At 48.1% G+C, this 17,956-nt stretch overlaps 2 protein-coding genes across 2 annotated transcripts; both read right to left on the bottom strand.

The window, feature by feature from the left end:
- Positions 1-7,659: 7,659 nt before the first annotated feature.
- Positions 7,660-11,033, bottom strand: LOC144135249 (uncharacterized). Its single transcript, XM_077667981.1, has 3 exons — positions 10,713-11,033; positions 8,927-9,190; positions 7,660-7,969 (listed from the first exon to the last, which is right to left on the bottom strand). The coding sequence occupies exons 1-3, from the start codon at positions 10,947-10,949 to the stop codon at positions 7,736-7,738; spliced, it is 735 nt and encodes a 244-aa protein (XP_077524107.1). The 5' UTR covers positions 10,950-11,033; the 3' UTR covers positions 7,660-7,735.
- A 3,390-nt stretch (positions 11,034-14,423) lies between these two features.
- Positions 14,424-17,385, bottom strand: LOC144135248 (uncharacterized). The gene is made up of 3 exons (XM_077667980.1): positions 16,945-17,385; positions 16,161-16,421; positions 14,424-14,851 (listed from the first exon to the last, which is right to left on the bottom strand). Exons 1-3 carry the CDS (start codon positions 17,179-17,181, stop codon positions 14,501-14,503), a joined length of 849 nt encoding a protein of 282 aa, XP_077524106.1. The 5' UTR covers positions 17,182-17,385; the 3' UTR covers positions 14,424-14,500.
- Between the last annotated feature and the right edge of the window lie 571 nt (positions 17,386-17,956).

The raw sequence follows: 17,956 nt of genomic DNA, 5'->3' as shown, positions 1-17,956 counted from the left end.
ATAAACCCATAATTTGGAACACACCCAGAAGTTCTGCACAAGCACTCATTTCAACGAGCAGTTTATTATGAACGGAGATTTTTTCATATTCCGCAAGCTTTCACAATAAAAATCAACATGTCCGCAAATCTCCCTTCGATGGGCTTTCATTTTTATGCGATTAACGTTTTTTTATGTCGGAGAACACGTTCCCCATTGGTTATATATGGCGAAATTAACTATGGAATGCGAGCAATGGACAAATATTGAAAGAGACTTTTCTACGCACGGCAGTGCACACAGAAGCCGGAGCCAAAGAGACAGAGAGACTGCCATCTGGTGACAAGTCAATCATCATTGGCTGAAAAAAGAGACAGAGGAACAGCGCTCCCCTGATAGTATGCGATGGTGCGCTGCACCCGGACAATCTGCTCAAGGGTCCGATCGGGAAAAATAAAGACCCAATTTATAAAACTGCGTAAGTCAAATTTTCTGCACAGTAAACACGTCTTTACCCTGGCGACGCGGACCGTCCAATGGGGAGAAGTTGGTGCAGCGCTAAAGGCTTTTACTCCACGAGCAGTATTGTGACACAGCTGACTTTCACCCTTCCTTTGTGACTAGAGCAGGAGGATGAATTGCGCCTGCAATGCAACAGCTTGGGAACTCAGTGCGTTTATCGCGACAACAATAGACAGATAAACGTAGGAAATGGGTGCGGCCTTAATCTGACCGGTTTGGTCGCCATACTGAAGGGTTTTACGCTATGCAGAGAAGCTGACTTCTAGTGTTTTTCAAACGGTCCATGGAAGGGGCATCATGACACACCACCTGGTATACCTGGGGAGGCGGGCCGAAAATTCCAAGTGCGCCGGCGCTTCGAGAGTTCGGATAAGCAATTACACAAAGTCGCAGCGATAAAATGCAGTGCTAGCTGACATCAATTATAATAATCTTGGTATAATTGAATAAGAGTGTAACACCCTGAAACCGGAGTCTTTGAGGTGTTAAACCTTGTTCAAATGGATTGTTATGTAAATAGTGTATTTATCACCTCTCCCTCTATCCTTTCTTACTGTCCCCTCAACTCTTTCATTTCACTTCTTCAAACTGCCTGCTATCCTTTAATTCCGCTGCCTCAGCTCAGGCGCCGCTGCCGTAGTGATGGCAGATGCCGGGGTTACCAAAATATTTTACCTTATTTTATTTTTATTTTACATTAAACACCTTACTACTACTACTACTGCTAAGATGTTGAAGTGAAGTAAGTTGTTGCATAAAATAACCAAGGAAATGATCATTGCTACCTCCAAAATCTCACAGGCATTTATTACATTACAATTTTATTCCATTCTAACTGCGTCTTTCTCAGAGCAATCATTTATCGAATGCAAGCATGCGTCTCATTTTCGCATAACCTTTATATGTAATCACCCCATCCGATTGCTTTCTTTAAGACGCAGTAATTCACTGTAACGCCGTGTTACATCAGCACGCAACTGGTCGTCCTTTCCGCAGTCTGGGCGGACATCGGCTACCGCTTCCTTGTGGGTGGGGACGGTCGCGTGTACGAGGGCCGTGGCTGGGGCCGAGTGGGTGCCCACACTAAAGGCTACAACAGCAACGGCGTCGCCATCTTCTTCGTGGGAGACTTCACCAGGCCGAAGCCCAGCAACAGCATGCTTAACGCGGCCAAGAACCTCATAGACTGTGCCGTATCTAGGGTTTGGGGCGCCATTCATCGCCAGTCTGAATACTTACCACACAGGGCGCCCCTTGCGAAACAAATGGTTTTCCTTGCCCCAGAATGGAAAGTATCTCCGGCTAGAGCTTAAAAAATTGGCGGTGGTTTAGCTCTGGTTAAACCTGGAATGACGCGATAGCTACAGCTGGCTGAGTGGAACTTGGTCACGTGACCAACGACGTAGCGAACCACGTGATCAGCCACGGCGCCGCGCCACCGGCAGCTGCTCGGCACCACGTGACCAACCACGTGACAGCGTGGCGGCGCCGCCACCCTGAAGGCTCGAAATGCTACCGTAATGTACCTATCGCTAAAAAACGACGTCAACATGACCGTTATTATTATTAATTGGTTTTAATTATTAATACTGGTCATGTTGATGTCGTTTTTAAGCTCTAAACGTTATCCGCCTCATCCCAATTCTCCGCTCTATTTGCGTGGCGCCTTATACCAGGCCGGTGTTTCAGGGAAGACTTTAAAAAATTAACAAAAATAGGTGTTTTTAGTTAAATATAGGAGGAGGAGGAGAAGGAGGAAAGGCAGGGAGGTTAACAGGAAGAATAACCGGTTTGCGACCCTGCACGGAGTGAAAGGGGCAAGGGGATAAAAATGACTCTTCAGCATTGTATTACCAGTGTTGGCGGATATAGAATACCGGTAAATTGTCTTAAGAAGTAAGCTGGCTAATTATTTTTTAATAATTAACATTTCCAGTAGTAGAGTTAGGCGCCTAGTGTCCATTATAGATTTGTAGGCGGTGGATAGTAATACCCATTTCAGTTTCTAGACTTTGGAAAACACGATTACCCTTGGCGCGGTGGCTCGATGAAATTTGGCTTTTTTTACTATAGTTACGCGCCCTACAAAGGTTGCTTTGCCTGCGTGGTTTTCGAAAGTGCAAGTATTATGGCACAAGGTAGCCGAAGTTTGTCGAGCCCCAGCGCCGAGGAAAATCGCGTTTTCAAAATTCTAAAAACTCGCATGGCTATTACTAATGACTGGCTACAAATCTGTAATTGCAACCAGTTGCCTATCGGTAATAGTGAAATGTAAACCATTCTAATTTAGTTAATCAGTTTACTAGCTGAAATGGTTCGCCTGTTTTTTTGACGACCGCCAACAGTAGTATTACTACGCCGCAAAAGCCTATTTTTTAAATTCACTGATATTCTTCTCAAACACCTGGTATTTTCCTATTCAACGCCTTCTGACACATAACCAGACTATGAATGCTTATACTTGTTACAAATGCAACTTTTATGATGGCCACAGTCGCTAGAGGGACTGAAAAATTGAGATGGGTTATGGTATAGGAAGGTTTAATGTCCCAAAGCGGCTCAGGCTATGAGGGACGCCGTAATGAAGGACTACGGAAATTTAGACCACCTGGTGTTCTTTAACGTGCACTGACATCGCCTCAGTGCAATGTCAATGCACAGGAATTTCGCCTCCATCGAAATGCGACCGCTACGGCCGGGATCGAATCCATGTATTTTGGGCCGGCAGACGAGCGGCGTAAAAACTGAGCCACCGCGGCGGCTTGAAAAATAGAGATATACTTTCTTTCATCAAGAATGCGTTTGCTTCTTTTCCGGTGATTTGTTAATTGTCCGCTGGAATGACTGAACGTAATGGCGGTGAAGCTCCTGAGTGGTAGATGGAGTGGTTCTTAACTAGTATTTCAGTGTACACAGTGTAGACCAAGTGACTTTTCATTTACCGTGACAACAGTATTGCATGGGTTGTTTATCACAATTTCACTCTTGACAATATTTCCTGCTTTAATTGGACATATCGCATTTGCCGGTTCACGGTAGTACCAGCCTGCTGCATAAGAGTTAAAGAACTCATTGCTTCCGTGGCTTGTAAGTCGGTCCCAACATTGGAGATATGAGCAAGACAGAAAAACTTCAGATAATGTTTATTGCCTTCGAGTCACTGCGAAATAACGGATTTGTGTTACGTGGAATCCGACAAAGCTCGGGCAGTGTCGCCGGGCGGAGCAGATGGAAGTTGTTAAAGACGACGCTCTGCAATGCACAGCGTGAGAGCGTGGTGTAGTGTGTAGTTGGATGCAACTTAAGTCTGCAGTGAAGTTCCGCCCACATTCAGGACCGCAGCACAGAATTCCTCCACGACATAAAAGTAGACCGTTGTTAATACTTTCCTCGTCATCTAAACAAGCAGCCAATCACAAGTAAAAAGTTTAAAGGTCTAGAAATTGTGATACTTGGCTTGCTTAATAAAGTTAAAGATTAAAAAGCTGATTTCGTTTAGTTTTGTGACTGGCTAGCGGAGTAATACAGTACGCCGCGGACTATGGCGCACTGTTGTTGTTGTTGTTGTTGTTGTTGTTGTTGTCGTCGTCGTCGTCGTCGTCGTTGTTGTTGTCGTCGTCGTCGTTGTTGTTGTTGTTGTTGGTGGTGGTGTTGTCGTCGTCGTCGTCGTCGTCGTCGTCGTTGTTGTTGTTGTTGTTGTTGTCGTCGTTGTTGTTGTTGTTGTTTTTGTCGTCGTCGCCGTCGTCGTCGTCGTCGTCGTCGTCGTCGTCGTCGTCGTTGTTGTTGTTGTTGTTGTTGTTGTTGTTGTTGTTGTTGTTGTTGTTGTTGTTAGTGGCTACATATTAATAGAATAACAATGGACGGAAAAGATGTTGCGAGGCGCGGCATCTGCAATCTAAACCAGAAGCACCTGAGCTGCGGGTAGCGGGAATAAAAGGACAGGGAGAGGAGAGAAAAGGGGTGGGGGGAGCGATAGCAAGGAAGAAACATCTGTCCTTAAAGTTGTAACCTACTGCAACACAAAATGTCCGGCTGTACATGGCTCATATACATGGAACATTGCTTCACTGTAGTAAATACCGTGTTTAGAAAGAAAAAAAGTAGCGGCGACAACCTAGTGGTCTCGCGCAGAGGCCTTTGAAGCAGATCTGTTCGTGCTGCCCTTGGTTCGAGTCCCTGTCATGGATGTTGATGTAATTTCTTCCGCATCTTTTTTTTTCTATGCTCCCTAGGTGCACATATAAGGAACTATTTTGCTAGGCTCTGAACCTCCAGATTAATGCTTTCGAACTAATAACTGCGCGGTAAAGGTCATTGGTGCCAGTCTTAAAACAGAATTATTAATTAGTTGGTTTTTCTGGGGGCAAACGAAATGGCACGGTATCTGTCTCATATATCGTTGGACACCTGAACCGCGCCGTAATGGAAGGGATAAAGGAGGGAGTGAAAGAAGAAAGGAAGAAAGAGGTGCCGTAGTGGAGGGCTCCGGAATAATTTCGACCACCTGGAGATCTTTAACGTGCACTGACATCGCGCAGCACACGGGCGCCTTAGCGTTTTACCTCCATAAAAACGCAGCCGCCGCGGTCGGGTTCGAACCCGGGAGCTCCGGATCAGTAGCCGAGCACTCTAACCATTGAGCCACCGCGGCGGGTGAAAACAGAAGACGAATACAAAACAAAAGCTATTTCCACCATGTGCGTCGTCGATTGGGGTAGAGCAGACTACGAACAGCGATGTCATTTGGCAGTGAATTCCAGATGTGATATCGCGTCGGGAAAGAATGAGTTGTTGTAAGCAGAGTTTATCTGAGTTTCTCGGCTTGCGCATCGCATCAACAGCGTAGTCAATGTTTTGGCACTTACGTATAGCCCCTTATTGAAATCTCAAAATGACGCAGATATAGCCTTGAAATTTCATTGACCGGCACCAGTCGATCATTCACAAAAGCAGGCAGTTAAGCTACAGTCATATCTGCATTGTCGCGTGTTAACAGTAGTAGTAGTGTAGATGACAACAGATGTATGCGAAAGTAAGCTGTCTACTTGGTGCATTTGCCTGCCATATAGACACATAAAAAAAAAGATTTTACCGGTAATGAAACCGCTTCCCAACGTTGCATACGAATCGCAAGCCAGTTACGTAGGTTCCACTACAAAGGAAGAAAGACGCCGGCCAAGCACGCTAAAGGCCAAGATTTTGCGGCTTCTGAACGGGAGCATTATTTCATATGAAAGCCAAAACGGCTTTGAACCAAGCCTACAGTCAAACGGCCTGTGTCATAACATGACAAGAGTACGTCCAACCATTCATCGACATCACGACAGTGTTGGCTTCAGCGGACATCTGCTGCGTCTGACTGACAGAGACTGTGCTCTCTTTTCCTTCGCTACAGCTGCGGATTCTACGGCTCCTCTAATCAACACGCTTTTATTCATGTCCCTCTCATTGGTCCAGGGAATCATCTCGAAGGGCGCCAAAACACACGGCCACAGGGACGCCACCTCCACCGATTGCACAACCCTCTACGACATCACAAGAAATGTGCCAGTTCCGCGGCCAGCTGAAAAAGCTCTGATAGTGTGCCAATTGTGTTGTAGTGCGGCGGGTTTGAACGAAAAAAAAATTGGCGGTGGTTTAGCCTTGGTGAGTGACGCGATGGCTACAGCTGGCCGAGCGGAACTTGGCCACGTGACCAACCACGTGATCAGCAACGGCGCCGCGCCGCCAGCAGCTGCTCCGCACCACGTGACCAACCACGCGACAGCGTGGCGGCGCAGCCACGGCGGGGCGGCGCAGCCACAGGGTGGCAGCTCATGCCGCCACGCTGAACGCTGAAGGCTCTTAATGCTACTGTAATGTCGCTATCGCTACAAAAATCCGCGTGACGATGGAATTGCATATCCAGGCCTGGGGTGCGGCCTAATCTCGGTGACCAGAACCGACAACGCACTCCCTCACCAGAACAGGATTTGGCCACCCTGGTGTAGTACTTGGCCACAATCTTCTATGAACAAACCAATTAACCATCGGCTCTCAATTTCCAGCGCCTGCGGAGGAACTGACCACGGCGGTGGTCAGACCTGTGACGCAGCGGAGGGTGCTGAGAATGTATGGCTCCGGACAGGCCGCCATCAGAATCTGAACCTGGCAACGTTTAACGCTAGAACTTTTCCTAATGAGGCTAGCCTAGCAGTGCTGTTCGAGGAACTAGCGGACATCAAATGGGATGTCATAAGGCTTAGTGAAGTTATGACGACCGGTGAGGCGTATACAGTACTAAAAAACGCGCACACACAGTGCTATCGCGGATTAGCGGATTAGACGAGAACTAGGTGTGGGATTCCTCATTAATCAGGATATAGCTGGCAACATAGAGGAGTTCATAGTATCAACTAGAGGGCGGCAGCCATCGTAATTAAGCTCAATAGGAGGTACAAGCTGAAGGTGGTGCAGGCCTATGCACCTACATCCAGCCATGATGACCAGATCGTTGACAGCTTCTATGAATATGTGGAATCTGCAATGAACGAAGTAAAATCACAGTACGCTGTACTGATGGGCGACTTCAATGCGAAGATGGGAAAGAAGCAGGCTGGCAAGCTTTTTGTTTGAGGCCAAACACAAAAGGCGCAGTTTCCAGTGAGATGTCAGCGCCCTTCAAAGATACCCAGGTGGTGGAAATTGTTCCGGAGACCTCCGCTACGGCACCCCTTTTTTTCTTCTTTCACTCCCACTTTCCTCTCTTCCCACACGGCGCGGTTCAAGTGTCCGCCGAGATGTTACTGCGCTCCTTCCTTCCCCAAAACCTCCAGACCTCCGCTGCTAGTGCCTGACAGCTTTTGCTAGTTGATGCGCTAAACTTACCAGCTTAGCACATTAAGGTAAGGAAAAGCGCATAACTTCCTCGCTGTGAAGGTGCATGGACACCACCACAACCTCACAGAGCGAATGAGGTTTCCACTGACCCATTAAGCCAGTTATGCGTCTTTCCTCAAAACCACAGGAGTTTAACGCTCCGTTGGTTTTGAGTTGACAAAGCGACGGCCTTCTGCATTTAATGGAACAGGGTAATGCAGTCTTAGCATAGACTATCCTGCAAGCTTTTTTTATTTGAGGCAGAAATTAGGAAACAAAGCGGCACAATGCCAAGTCAGGCGTGCCGAGGCTTTGGCAATTGCGCCATGTTTGACCTCTACAGAAGAAAGAAGTGTCCGCCTCTCTCGCTTTGAGCCTAGCCTCTGCGGCGATCCAGCCACTGTCCAGTTTCTTCATGTGCCGGCGGTAGCGGCGGCGCTGGTATTTGCGGGACCATTGGCGCCTCCATATTCCTGGTTCTGTATATCTTCGTGGCGCTGAGGATGCTGACCAGGAGCACGGGACCGTACCAGAAGACCCACGTCCACAGCGCTGCTGAAGCACCTCCGCGAATGCTCGAGTCCAATGATGAACTGCGCCTCCGGTGGTACTGCGAGGAGGTGGAGTGTGTTAACTAATGTCATGCACCACCACCAGATGGATCCACCAGATGGCTTTTGTGTGGTAGATAGTGTGCTGTCTTACCACCAGGATCATGGAGACCCCGATAACTGTTTTTGTTTGTATCTGTTTCTTTTTGAAGTTTGGCATTCCTTCCCGAAAAACTCTGAAACGACATGGAGGCTTCCTCTCATCCCTCCTCGCCAGACAAGTCACTTTAGCCGTATTTTAGGCCTCGGCAATGCGTGTTACTTAACTAATAACTAGAGGTTGCGCACCATGAGGGAGTGCATTCTAATCGAAAATCGTGTAAGGTCGTACTAATACCAATTGTAGCACTTAAACCTCGCGACGAACGGCTAGTCCATGCTAAGACGCGTGCATTTGCGATTAGTCCCTGCTATGTTCTAATAGTAGTTTTTTTAAAGGGCTAATGGCAGTGGTGTTCGGTATGGTATGGTATGGTATGGTGTGGTATGGTACGGTATATATGTGGGCTTTAACATCCCGAATAAACAAAGGCTATGAGGAACGCCGTATAGTCAAGGGCTACAGAATAACTTTCGGTTGCTCCCAAAGGAGTAATACCTGTGGTAATTTTTATCCCATCTGACTTGTTTCTTTGAATTTGAATAGCTTCATGCATCATTTTTTCGTCTAGTGCAAATGCGCAGTTGTATTTGTAAAAGGTAAGGTCGTTGCGTCCTTGCTACTGTTGAAACGAAAATAGCGCTAGAAAATGAATTCAATTATAAATCATTTAGCCGGCTCGGCGAATTCCACGTTGCGATCCATCTGCTCTAATATCTTACGCTCCTTTCCAAAGAAAACATGCATCGAAATTATAGCATTCATGCTCTTGTAAGGGGTAGAACGTTTTCCATGCCCGAAGGTTCTCAACTAGCACGTTTCAGCTGGTCTGAGGAATTGTGTCGTCGATGCCCACCAGCTTTTTTGGGGTGCCCGGACCGGAACAGGGCGGCATAGGCAGGAGAGCGGGCAGAAGGATGAGGGGTGTCACCAGGACCGCGTAGACGACGAGCAGGAGAGCATTCTGCTTCAGGGAGCCAAGGATCTCGGGAAAAGCCAGGAAGAGGACGGGCATGAGGACAGCGAACAGCCGGACCTGCAGCTGAGAGACCAGGAGCGCGGGAAACGCATCCCAGCTGCCGTTCCACGTGTCCACAGACGCCTCCTGGTCAGGCGACGGCTGTGCGGAGGCAAAAATTCAGACTTCAAGGGGTCGACCTGGCAGATTGACAAGAAGGGCGCAGACTCGTTGTCAGGCATCCATTTGCCTTTTGGTCTACGCCCTAGGCAACTGTACCATACGTTGTCTAAATAAACTCTTTGACTCTTTAGGTTTATCACAACCAAGTGGGGAGGTGGGCATCCTGCCACAAATCAGGCTTCAGGCTAACAACGGCTAAATGCCGAAAATCGCCACTAGAATTGCTAACGCACCGAATGCATGCTCCTCTTCACCCCCGTCAACACATGCGCGGCGGCTCACAAAAAAAAAGAAAAGACAGGTCTCGACTGATTCCCTCCACGCTCCATTTAGCCACAGTCCTCCCACACTACCTGTGCATACCCAAAGAGAAGGCTCGCCCAGACTGCCTACATGACGTTATCGGGGTAGGGGATGCGCGGTGAGGTGTCGACCTAATCTGTTGCGAGCTACAGCAAGCCGTGATTTTTTTAAAAAATGCACATTATAGGTTCCACGCAGAGATTCTAAATTTGTCTAGAATATTGACAAAGACCTCCTCTGCAGATGTGTCGCACTAGAATATGGCCGTGGAAGATCATTTAAGGGCCGCCTTAAGATACTGAACTTAAAACTGGAACTTATATATAGGCCAGTTCACAAATAAAGAGCACGCAATATTCAAAATACAAGTTGCTTTGGAGTATGAGTTGAAGATAAACGCTCTGAGCCTACCTCAAATATTTGGCATGTGATGTAAAGCAGAGCAGCGTAAAAGACAAAGACTAGCGTCAGAGGATGTCCTGAAAAAAATTGTGACCCAGAACTGCGGCTGCAATGAGTGCCAAAACGAGCTAACCAGAGCTCCTACTGCTACCGATCGCATTTTTCTTTTTGGAACTCACTGCCGTTCACGCTACTCCCTGGAATCGATCCGGTTGTGTAACAGTCGTTTGCAAGCTAGTCTGGTTACAATGGGCTGGAGTCGAGTAGTGACAAACGTCCTCCCGTCTACTGATACACATTACAAAGGAAACAGCCCTCACGCATCACACGGGAACGGAACGCATTGGAGGCTTCTAAGTCGCTGTAGTGTATCCTGCGCTTACTACGAGCTACAGTGGTATAGTCATGAGACTATATGAGCTTCCGGGTCTATATGAAATTCAAACTACTTAGCTTTCGTGTTTCCATGACACTCACTATACATTTTCCAGTAAGAAAGCTTGTGTGGGCACTGGTGTTGATACAGTGGTCCATGGTGCAATTGGAGACATTCAATATAAAGCACATCAAGCAGCTTATCAACGCTGCGTCCCTCGAGGAGAAAACGTAAGAACGAATAAAGTGTGCCTCTATTTTTTTTTGTATCCGCTACCGAACCTCCCTCCTCCCCTGCCGTCGTAATCTGCCCTTGCAACTACTTGGTAAAATATTATCACATATGGCCCAGCGTTCATACCACAACGCCCCCCCACAAGCAATAGGAATGGCCATAAGAGCAGCCCCAAAACGCACTCACCACGCCGTATACAGCGCGTGTGCAGGAGATGCTGATGACCAGAGTCCCGATGACCTGGAAGATCTGGTAGCGGAATGGCTTGGGCGCCCGACCACCACGCATCTCATTCACAGCATCGACCTGGAGCCCATCATCTTCCTCGCCTTCCTCATCTTCGTCCCATTCCTCCTCTTCACTCAGGTCATGCTCCGGGTTCACGTCAGCAGGTTCCCCAACAGCCGGCTCAGCCACCTCCATGTCGGCACCCTCTTCGGGGCGGCAAGTCAGTCCCAGGTGTCACCGCTGAACTCAGTCCTATATCTGGTCGTTCTCTGAAGTCCGCCTTTGCCCACAGAGACGTTGCAAATCAAGTGAAGTTGACAGAGTGAGGGTCACGAAAGGTCACGAAATACATTGATACCCATGCATCTCGGCGTCCATAACATGCCCGGTTTACTATCTGAGCACAAAGATTTTCTAGAAGGTTGGCCTGAAAGAATACGAAATGAAGTATTATCAAGGTGGGCTTACATGACGGTGATGAAGAAGTTAAAGAAGTAGTCGACAGTGAGAGAGTATGAAACTCAATGTTATCCGGATGGGCTTGGAAGAAGATGATGACGAAGTGAAAGAAGTCGACGATGAAGAAGATATCCTGGATTCCTCCGCTATGTGAACAACTTCCGTGAATGTGTATGCGTGGGCGAAAAACATGTCATGAGCACAGTAAATCGAGGTTAGTTGGGTATGCTCTCATTCCAGGAGCTCATTAGCTTTCGTCTGCGCTGTCTAACACTTGGAAGACCACCTTTGGCTGGTGTACCTCCGTGAACTCGCGATGGTCAGCCGAATGTCACAGTCACTATGGCACAGCGGCGAGCCATGAAGGGGGGAGGAAGTTCTCCCTAGAAGAATGCGCATGCATTGCTGCCGTAAGCTTGTTCAGCATTTGCGTATTTGACTCCAAATATTTAATTTTTATCTATAACTGAAAAGTCATTAACGGTCATCACACATGCTAAACTTATGCACTTATGCTTGAGGTAAAGAAACAGCTCCAAAGAGGCGCAAGTCACAAGAAAAAAAAACTTCTACAGCAGGCGTGCTTGCAGGAAGCTGAAGAATTTTAATCAGGTTCGAAACACGTGAACATCTCGAAGCTCATGAAATCATCAGACAAGAGAAAACCACATCAGCCACTCCTTGCAATCAAGTGAGGCAGGTGGGCCATCTACCACGAGTCGACTTCGGACAAACATGTGCGAGATCTTAGATTAGGGGTTTTAGTGCAATCCAACTATTCTAGAAGGCTTCGGCATCGTTCAATGTTTTCTGGTTGCCGCTGTCTCTTTGTTGTTCTGTGTAGATATTAAGGCGATAGCCTTTAATGGCTCATATTCGCGGTGACCGTCCGTCCGTTACATCGCCACCTAGGTCATGTGACCTTGTGATGTCACGTGGTTTCAAGGTCACGTGACCTTAAGATCACCCAAAGATCTATAATTTGGGTAATTATTGCAAACGGCTTTCACCTTCCCGAAGTTAAGAGATATCTAAGTGCCTCCAAAGAATTTTTTAATACATTTCCATCCACGTAACATTGCTTATGTATATACATGAATTACACAATGACATGAGAATGCGCGTTTGGGCATAAGTGACAGTTTTGGTGATGATGGTAATCACCTGAATTCTGGACATGGATTTTCGGACTAAACGCTAGCAGAGGCAGTTAAATCTAAGCCAAGAGTGGCCAGCTAACAGGTATTAGATTTAGGCAAATTAAATGATTAAGATTTATGGCGTCGCCCGCACCACTGCTGCATCGCGGGTAAGGCCTCTGACAGTTTGAACTCTGAAATATGTGAAATCACCTTAGGATAGAAGAAAATTTCCTTGCGCCAAATGGATCAACCCTATCAGATCAAAGAGCGCAGTTCTTTAAAGGGACACTGAGGAGAACTCTATCATTTTTTTTTTGTTAGCAAAATCTGATAGTTCAGCATTTCATGGATTTGTTGCCGCTTGTCCGAGCGCGAAATATGCATTTATTTCAAATAAATTTGGATTCGAAGATGAAAAAGTTTTTCCCGCCGCTCTGATTCAAACTCAGGGAACTATAATGACGGCACGGCAACTCTTATGACGTCTCAGAACGGAGTGACGTGATACGTGACGTAAACGCAGACTCCGTGATTTCTGACGGCTAGCGGTGCGATGCGCAACCTTCCTTTGCCAGCCTCAGAGATTCGTAGTGTCTTGAAGTAAGGAAAATTCCTCCAAGGTGGCGCCTCTTGTCCTAGGAAGTCATCACGCTTGTACTTGCGAGATTGGCCTGTGGCGGCGACACCTGTATTTTGGTTCTTGCTATTTTCTACATTACAAGAGCTTTGTTTTCAGTAAGAGTGGCTTTTTGTGATCAGGAGCTGCTATTCTATCGATACAAGCCAACTTCAATTTCTCCTCAGTGTCCCTTTAAGGAATTTAGAGTCAAGGGGGTAAAACATCAAAGTTAAAAAAATTCGAGAAGACGTAAGCTCCGCTGTAAAGGTAAGACGCGATAGCTAATGTTAAAATGCCCATATATGGAGAATTGTTCATTTTCACCTTAACATTACTAGATCCCTGGAAGTCCTTATACCACTCCTGGCGCATTGGTGCCGCGGTTAAGTGATCTGTCACTGCCCTGCGATGACAGCTGCTGCCACCGGTGGGAATTCTGCGTCCCAGGTTGCTCTTCCCAGCAACCCCTCACGACCAGCTGTTTATTTAACTGCCACCTGCCACGGTGCGCAGTTTGTCACAATTCGGTGCTCAGGCTGTGATGACGCCACCGGGTCAAGTGACCTAATTGGCCCACCTACAATTCCTAGCTCTCTTATCTGGGGATTATTAGAGGATTTTTCACTCACGGTCAACGACACTGACGTACGGTGCCTCAATGCCAACGCCGCCGGGGTAGAGACAACTTCAGCGGCGCCGCCATATTGAATCACACGGGATCAGAGGCGCTTGCGTTTGCAACGGCGCCGTTCATGCTCTCGGCGCGCTTCAAAGTGCTTTAACTTGAACGGCGTTTTGCAGCGAGAGCTACACTGGGCTACCAGTCGAGCACATCGCGGTACATGGGAGAGGCCAGTTGTGATTCAATATGGCGGCGTCGCTTAAGTTGTCCCCACCGGGCACTGGAATCGAGGCACCCTACACTGACGCAAACTACAACGCCGGATTTTTTTTGTGACGCGAACTCCTTAACACTATCACGTTAGAAAAAGGCAACTACATCACTTAACAGTTACCTTCAAGAGGTCAGTGGCTTCACCGCTCGCACTGACTTTTGCTTTTTCTATTCCTAAACTTTTGTACATTGAACTGCACCACTTCCACCGCTCAATTTCTTTTCTTTTCACCGCTGATATTCCTGTTTTTCCACTGACTCGGTAGTACAAACGGGGAGTGGCAAAATCAAGGCAGGACACAAAAGTATTGCCTAAGGTATTGTATGGCATAGTATGTGCGGTATAACGCCCCGAGGCTCTGGCAGACGCTCTAGTGGAGAGCTCTGGATTAATTTGACTACCAGGAATTCCTTTTTACGCGTTCCAGCTTTGCCTTGTCTAGACTTCGCGAAGATGAGTGGCACTGCCATTGACGACCACGAAGTGTAGCTGCAGTGCAGGTGACGTTGGAGTTTATTTGGGGTAGAAATAAGAACTCCCAAGCTCTCAGTGCACGTGCCTCCACGTCTTCCGCGACGATTCTGCCACAGACGTCCAGGGAAACCACGCCTGGCACCCCCTTTTTGGCATTCAGCCCCTGAAACGGTCCCGCCCCAGTTCGGCTTCATCAAGTGCCAACAGATCCAGCTCATTTGGCCCCTCCGGCACCATCGGAGCTGCTACCGGAGCCGGCATTGGAGGCTCTATAGGAGCTGCTATCGGAGCCGGCATTGGAGGCTCTATAGGAGCTGCTAGCGGAGCCACTGCAGGAGCCGCTAGCGGCGCTGCCACTGGTCCCAACTTCTTCCTGGCTCTGTAAAGCTTCGCAGCGCAGATGATAACAACCAGGACCACGGGTCCGCAGCAGGACAGCCATGTCCGGAGCGCTGATGCTCGTTGACCTGGTACCGAGTATGCTGAGGAACGGCGCGCCATGTGGTGCTGTAAAGAGGCGGCAGACTCGACATCCATAATGTCGGGAACGGCTCTACAACTGACATCACCTCAAAACGTGGAACATTTAATTCGCTGAAGTGCCAAGGCACCTGTGTGTATACTGACGATGCTGTGCATTTTTGTAAGATTCCTGCATTGTTACGATCAAGACCACCTTCACGCTACGTCCACTGCGGGGCAAAAACCGGTCCCGATAACTTCCCGCTAAGTCCCGTGCCAACTGTGACTATTCATGCCCGCAAACTTACTATTCTTATTTGCCCTACTCTACCATGCACCAATCTAAGTACGGTAGAGTACAACCCAATGACGAAGCGCCTAATCTCCTTTCAGGAGGTTCTCCAACCAAAACCATTGGCCTACTCTCACGCCTGTCCCGATAAACTGCCTAGCACCTGCCACAATCGCTAGCAGGGTGGCTGGCAGGTGCAAGGCAATGAACTGTGACGTCATGACCACAGTCCAATGTCATTGCTTGGAAGACCTCCTTTGGGGAATTTGACGCTTTATTGTTGGGTTGTGTACGACTGTAATGCGAGATAAGATAGAGGAATGAAGCAAGTACCAGTGCAAACACAATATAAGCTGTAAACACAATGTAACCATGATGGCTATGATGACAAGCTACTCATGAGAATGCCGCTGTGATTGCTATTACAGGATCTGGGCAGGTCATGAAGTGGGAGGGAATGGTGCTAAGTGAGGCGTGGTGTACAGTAAATGTGCCAGATTTATCCCTAGAGTTCCCTAGGTGGCCATTTCCTCTTCGGGAAACATGCCCAATTGGTCGATGGGAGAGCAGCTCGCTCCACAACGCATTTCCCTTCTTTTTCTGCCTGTGCGAGGCGCAAACAATACAAGTGGTATGCCAAGGTTTTTCTGAGTCGCATGCCAAAACGCGTCCGCGATAAAGGGGACCCCTTTAGAGCCTGGTTTCCCACTTCCTACGATCCTCAGTCAAATGGCATTGTACGGCGTGCAAGGCTACACCTCTGGATTCACCCAAGAGGATACGCGATATGCTACATGGCCACTCTATTGGACATACTTCCCGTTTTCATTCATGAGACGCAACTGGAGGGCTACTACAAGAGGACAGCCTCATTTCCAATCTCTTCTGTCGTTCCTTCTCCATATTCTGTTTTCTTCTGTTTTTCCTTCCTTTGCATTGAATAATGTCAACCCATGGTGCACAACACTACTTCCGTACTATTGTCAGGTTATACTACAAATATATCTCTTTCTCAGTCTCCATATGACAACGGCGAAGCAGAACTTTGTCCCCAATGCTCACCTGCTTGTTGGAGAGGCCCGGAGAGTAGCATCGCTCGGGCAGGAGAAAGGGCAAGAGAAAGTAAGGTGCTCCCAGGAGAGAGCACACAGCGAGATGGTACGCACTTCGCCGCAGGGGATGAGTGCCTTGGGAGCTCAGGGGCCCGGAGAATGCAAGGAAGAGCACGGGGACGACGATCGCAGGAACTCGCAGCTTCAGCAGGGATATCAGAAGCGCGATCAGGGGATTCTGGATGTCGTTCCTCGAGTCCAGGAACTCCTCCTGCGCGGGCAACGGCAGTGCACACAGAAGGCCTCCGATTTCCCCCAAAAGACATCATCGCAAGCTGAGAGAACGCTACTTCCCTGGAACCTTAATTGGCGAACGAGGCATGTGCTTGCAAAGAAAATTCACAGGGACATCTAATTACCTTAGGTACTGTCAAGAAGTTGAAGGAAGATGGCATTAGAAGCTGTTGACGCCTCTACTGAAGGTTACGTCAGTTTAGATCTGGTGACGTCAGTTCTCTTCAGCCAATAAAATTGTGACGGACGGACGCCGCTTTTCCCCGGTCGGGTTTTTCATGCTATCGCTTTAAGATATGTCTACTCAGTCTCCTCAACGAGTGTATGTGTGGGGATGGATTCGCATTTGCCTGTTAAATGTCAAATGCCGGGAATGGTGGCTGGCTCATATGTTATCCGCGACAACCGGACACACTGACTGCAGTTGGTTCCATGAAAGGGAAAGAAAAGAATGTCGCCCGCAAAATCCATGGTAAACCCGTGCGGTGGACTATACTCACCACGCCGTAAATGGCGTGTGTCCAGGACAGGCTGAGCATCACGGTGCTGGCAAACTGTAACTGCTGAGAGCGGAACGGCACGACCTCCGCATTCCGCACTTCCACTGCCACGATGTCCTGCTGCTCATCTTTCTGGTGTCCCTCATCCTCTTTCTTCCTCTGGTCCCCTTCACCTTGACCGAGCTCCTGGTCCGCTACGTTCACCGCTGCTTCGAAAGCCGGCTCAGCCGCATCCATGTCGCGGCTTCCTTCGCGGTGGTCAAATCAATTCCAAGTCTAAGCGTTGGCCTCTGCAGCTCTCTTCGGTGGCCCCCGGATGTTCGGTCTTGCCTGGAGGCAGACTGGGGATGAAGCGAGATCGAGAGATTGAGATCTTGAAGGCTTGACTGGCTACGAGGACCGTTGTTGTTGTTAGCCTATCAAAAGAAGGACCGATGTTGCAGCTTGATCTTTGTTTTCTTCTACGAATGGTAGCGTCCTTTTTCTAGCTTGTTTTTCTTTTAATACATGAATGAGTTTAGTCTGTGCATTCACGCACCATGGCGTGCGTTGCAGTGGCTATTTTTATGTCCGAGCATATAGTTTGTTTTTTTCCAGCCTGAGCTAGGTCTCGAAGAACACAGGACACAGTGTTACTGAGACGGGTTTGAAAAAATGAGAAAAAGGGAGGAAGAAATCGAAGCCGACGAAGAGCAAGAGAGATTCCTTCCGTTTTTTTTTTCCTTTTTTTGAAGGAAACAAATAGATGAAGATGTCTCGTGAAGGACGGCCTCCTAATCCTGCAGCTCTCTGAAGGCAGCATCGGACCGAGAGTGCAAGACCAGGGTGATCCCGCTCTCGAGGTCCGCGGCCAGCGGGGCCTCCTTTCATGAGGATGGGCTAGCAACGAATATGTCTGTCCTCGGTGCCTGAAGAAGAAGATCGTCTCTATATACTGAATTTTTTTTTAACAGGAGAGAGCGGCAGAAAACATTCTTAGTGTGTTGCCACCGAGGGCGGATCTCTTAATTCA

This window comes from Amblyomma americanum, chromosome 5 (assembly GCF_052857255.1).
Source record: "Amblyomma americanum isolate KBUSLIRL-KWMA chromosome 5, ASM5285725v1, whole genome shotgun sequence".
NCBI classification, from domain to species: Eukaryota; Metazoa; Arthropoda; class Arachnida; order Ixodida; family Ixodidae; genus Amblyomma; species Amblyomma americanum.
This window is presented reverse-complemented; position numbering and strand designations above follow the sequence as displayed.

What these genes read in the sequence shown, in the direction of transcription:
- LOC144135249 (XM_077667981.1), bottom strand. Translation starts at nt 10,949, where the DNA reads ATGGAGGTGGCTGAGCCGGCTGTTGGGGAACCTGCTGACGTGAACCCG. An exon ending in CACGCGCTGTATACGGCGTG is followed by an intron (nt 9,191 to 10,712) that starts GTGAGTGCGTTT and finishes GCCTCCGCACAG; the next exon opens with CCGTCGCCTGACCAGGAGGC. An exon ending in CGGGCACCCCAAAAAAGCTG is followed by an intron (nt 7,970 to 8,926) that starts GTGGGCATCGAC and finishes ACCTCCTCGCAG; the next exon opens with TACCACCGGAGGCGCAGTTC.
- LOC144135248 (XM_077667980.1), bottom strand. Translation starts at nt 17,181, where the DNA reads ATGGATGCGGCTGAGCCGGCTTTCGAAGCAGCGGTGAACGTAGCGGAC. An exon ending in CACACGCCATTTACGGCGTG is followed by an intron (nt 16,422 to 16,944) that starts GTGAGTATAGTC and finishes TTGCCCGCGCAG; the next exon opens with GAGGAGTTCCTGGACTCGAG. An exon ending in CGGGCCTCTCCAACAAGCAG is followed by an intron (nt 14,852 to 16,160) that starts GTGAGCATTGGG and finishes GCCTCTTTACAG; the next exon opens with CACCACATGGCGCGCCGTTC.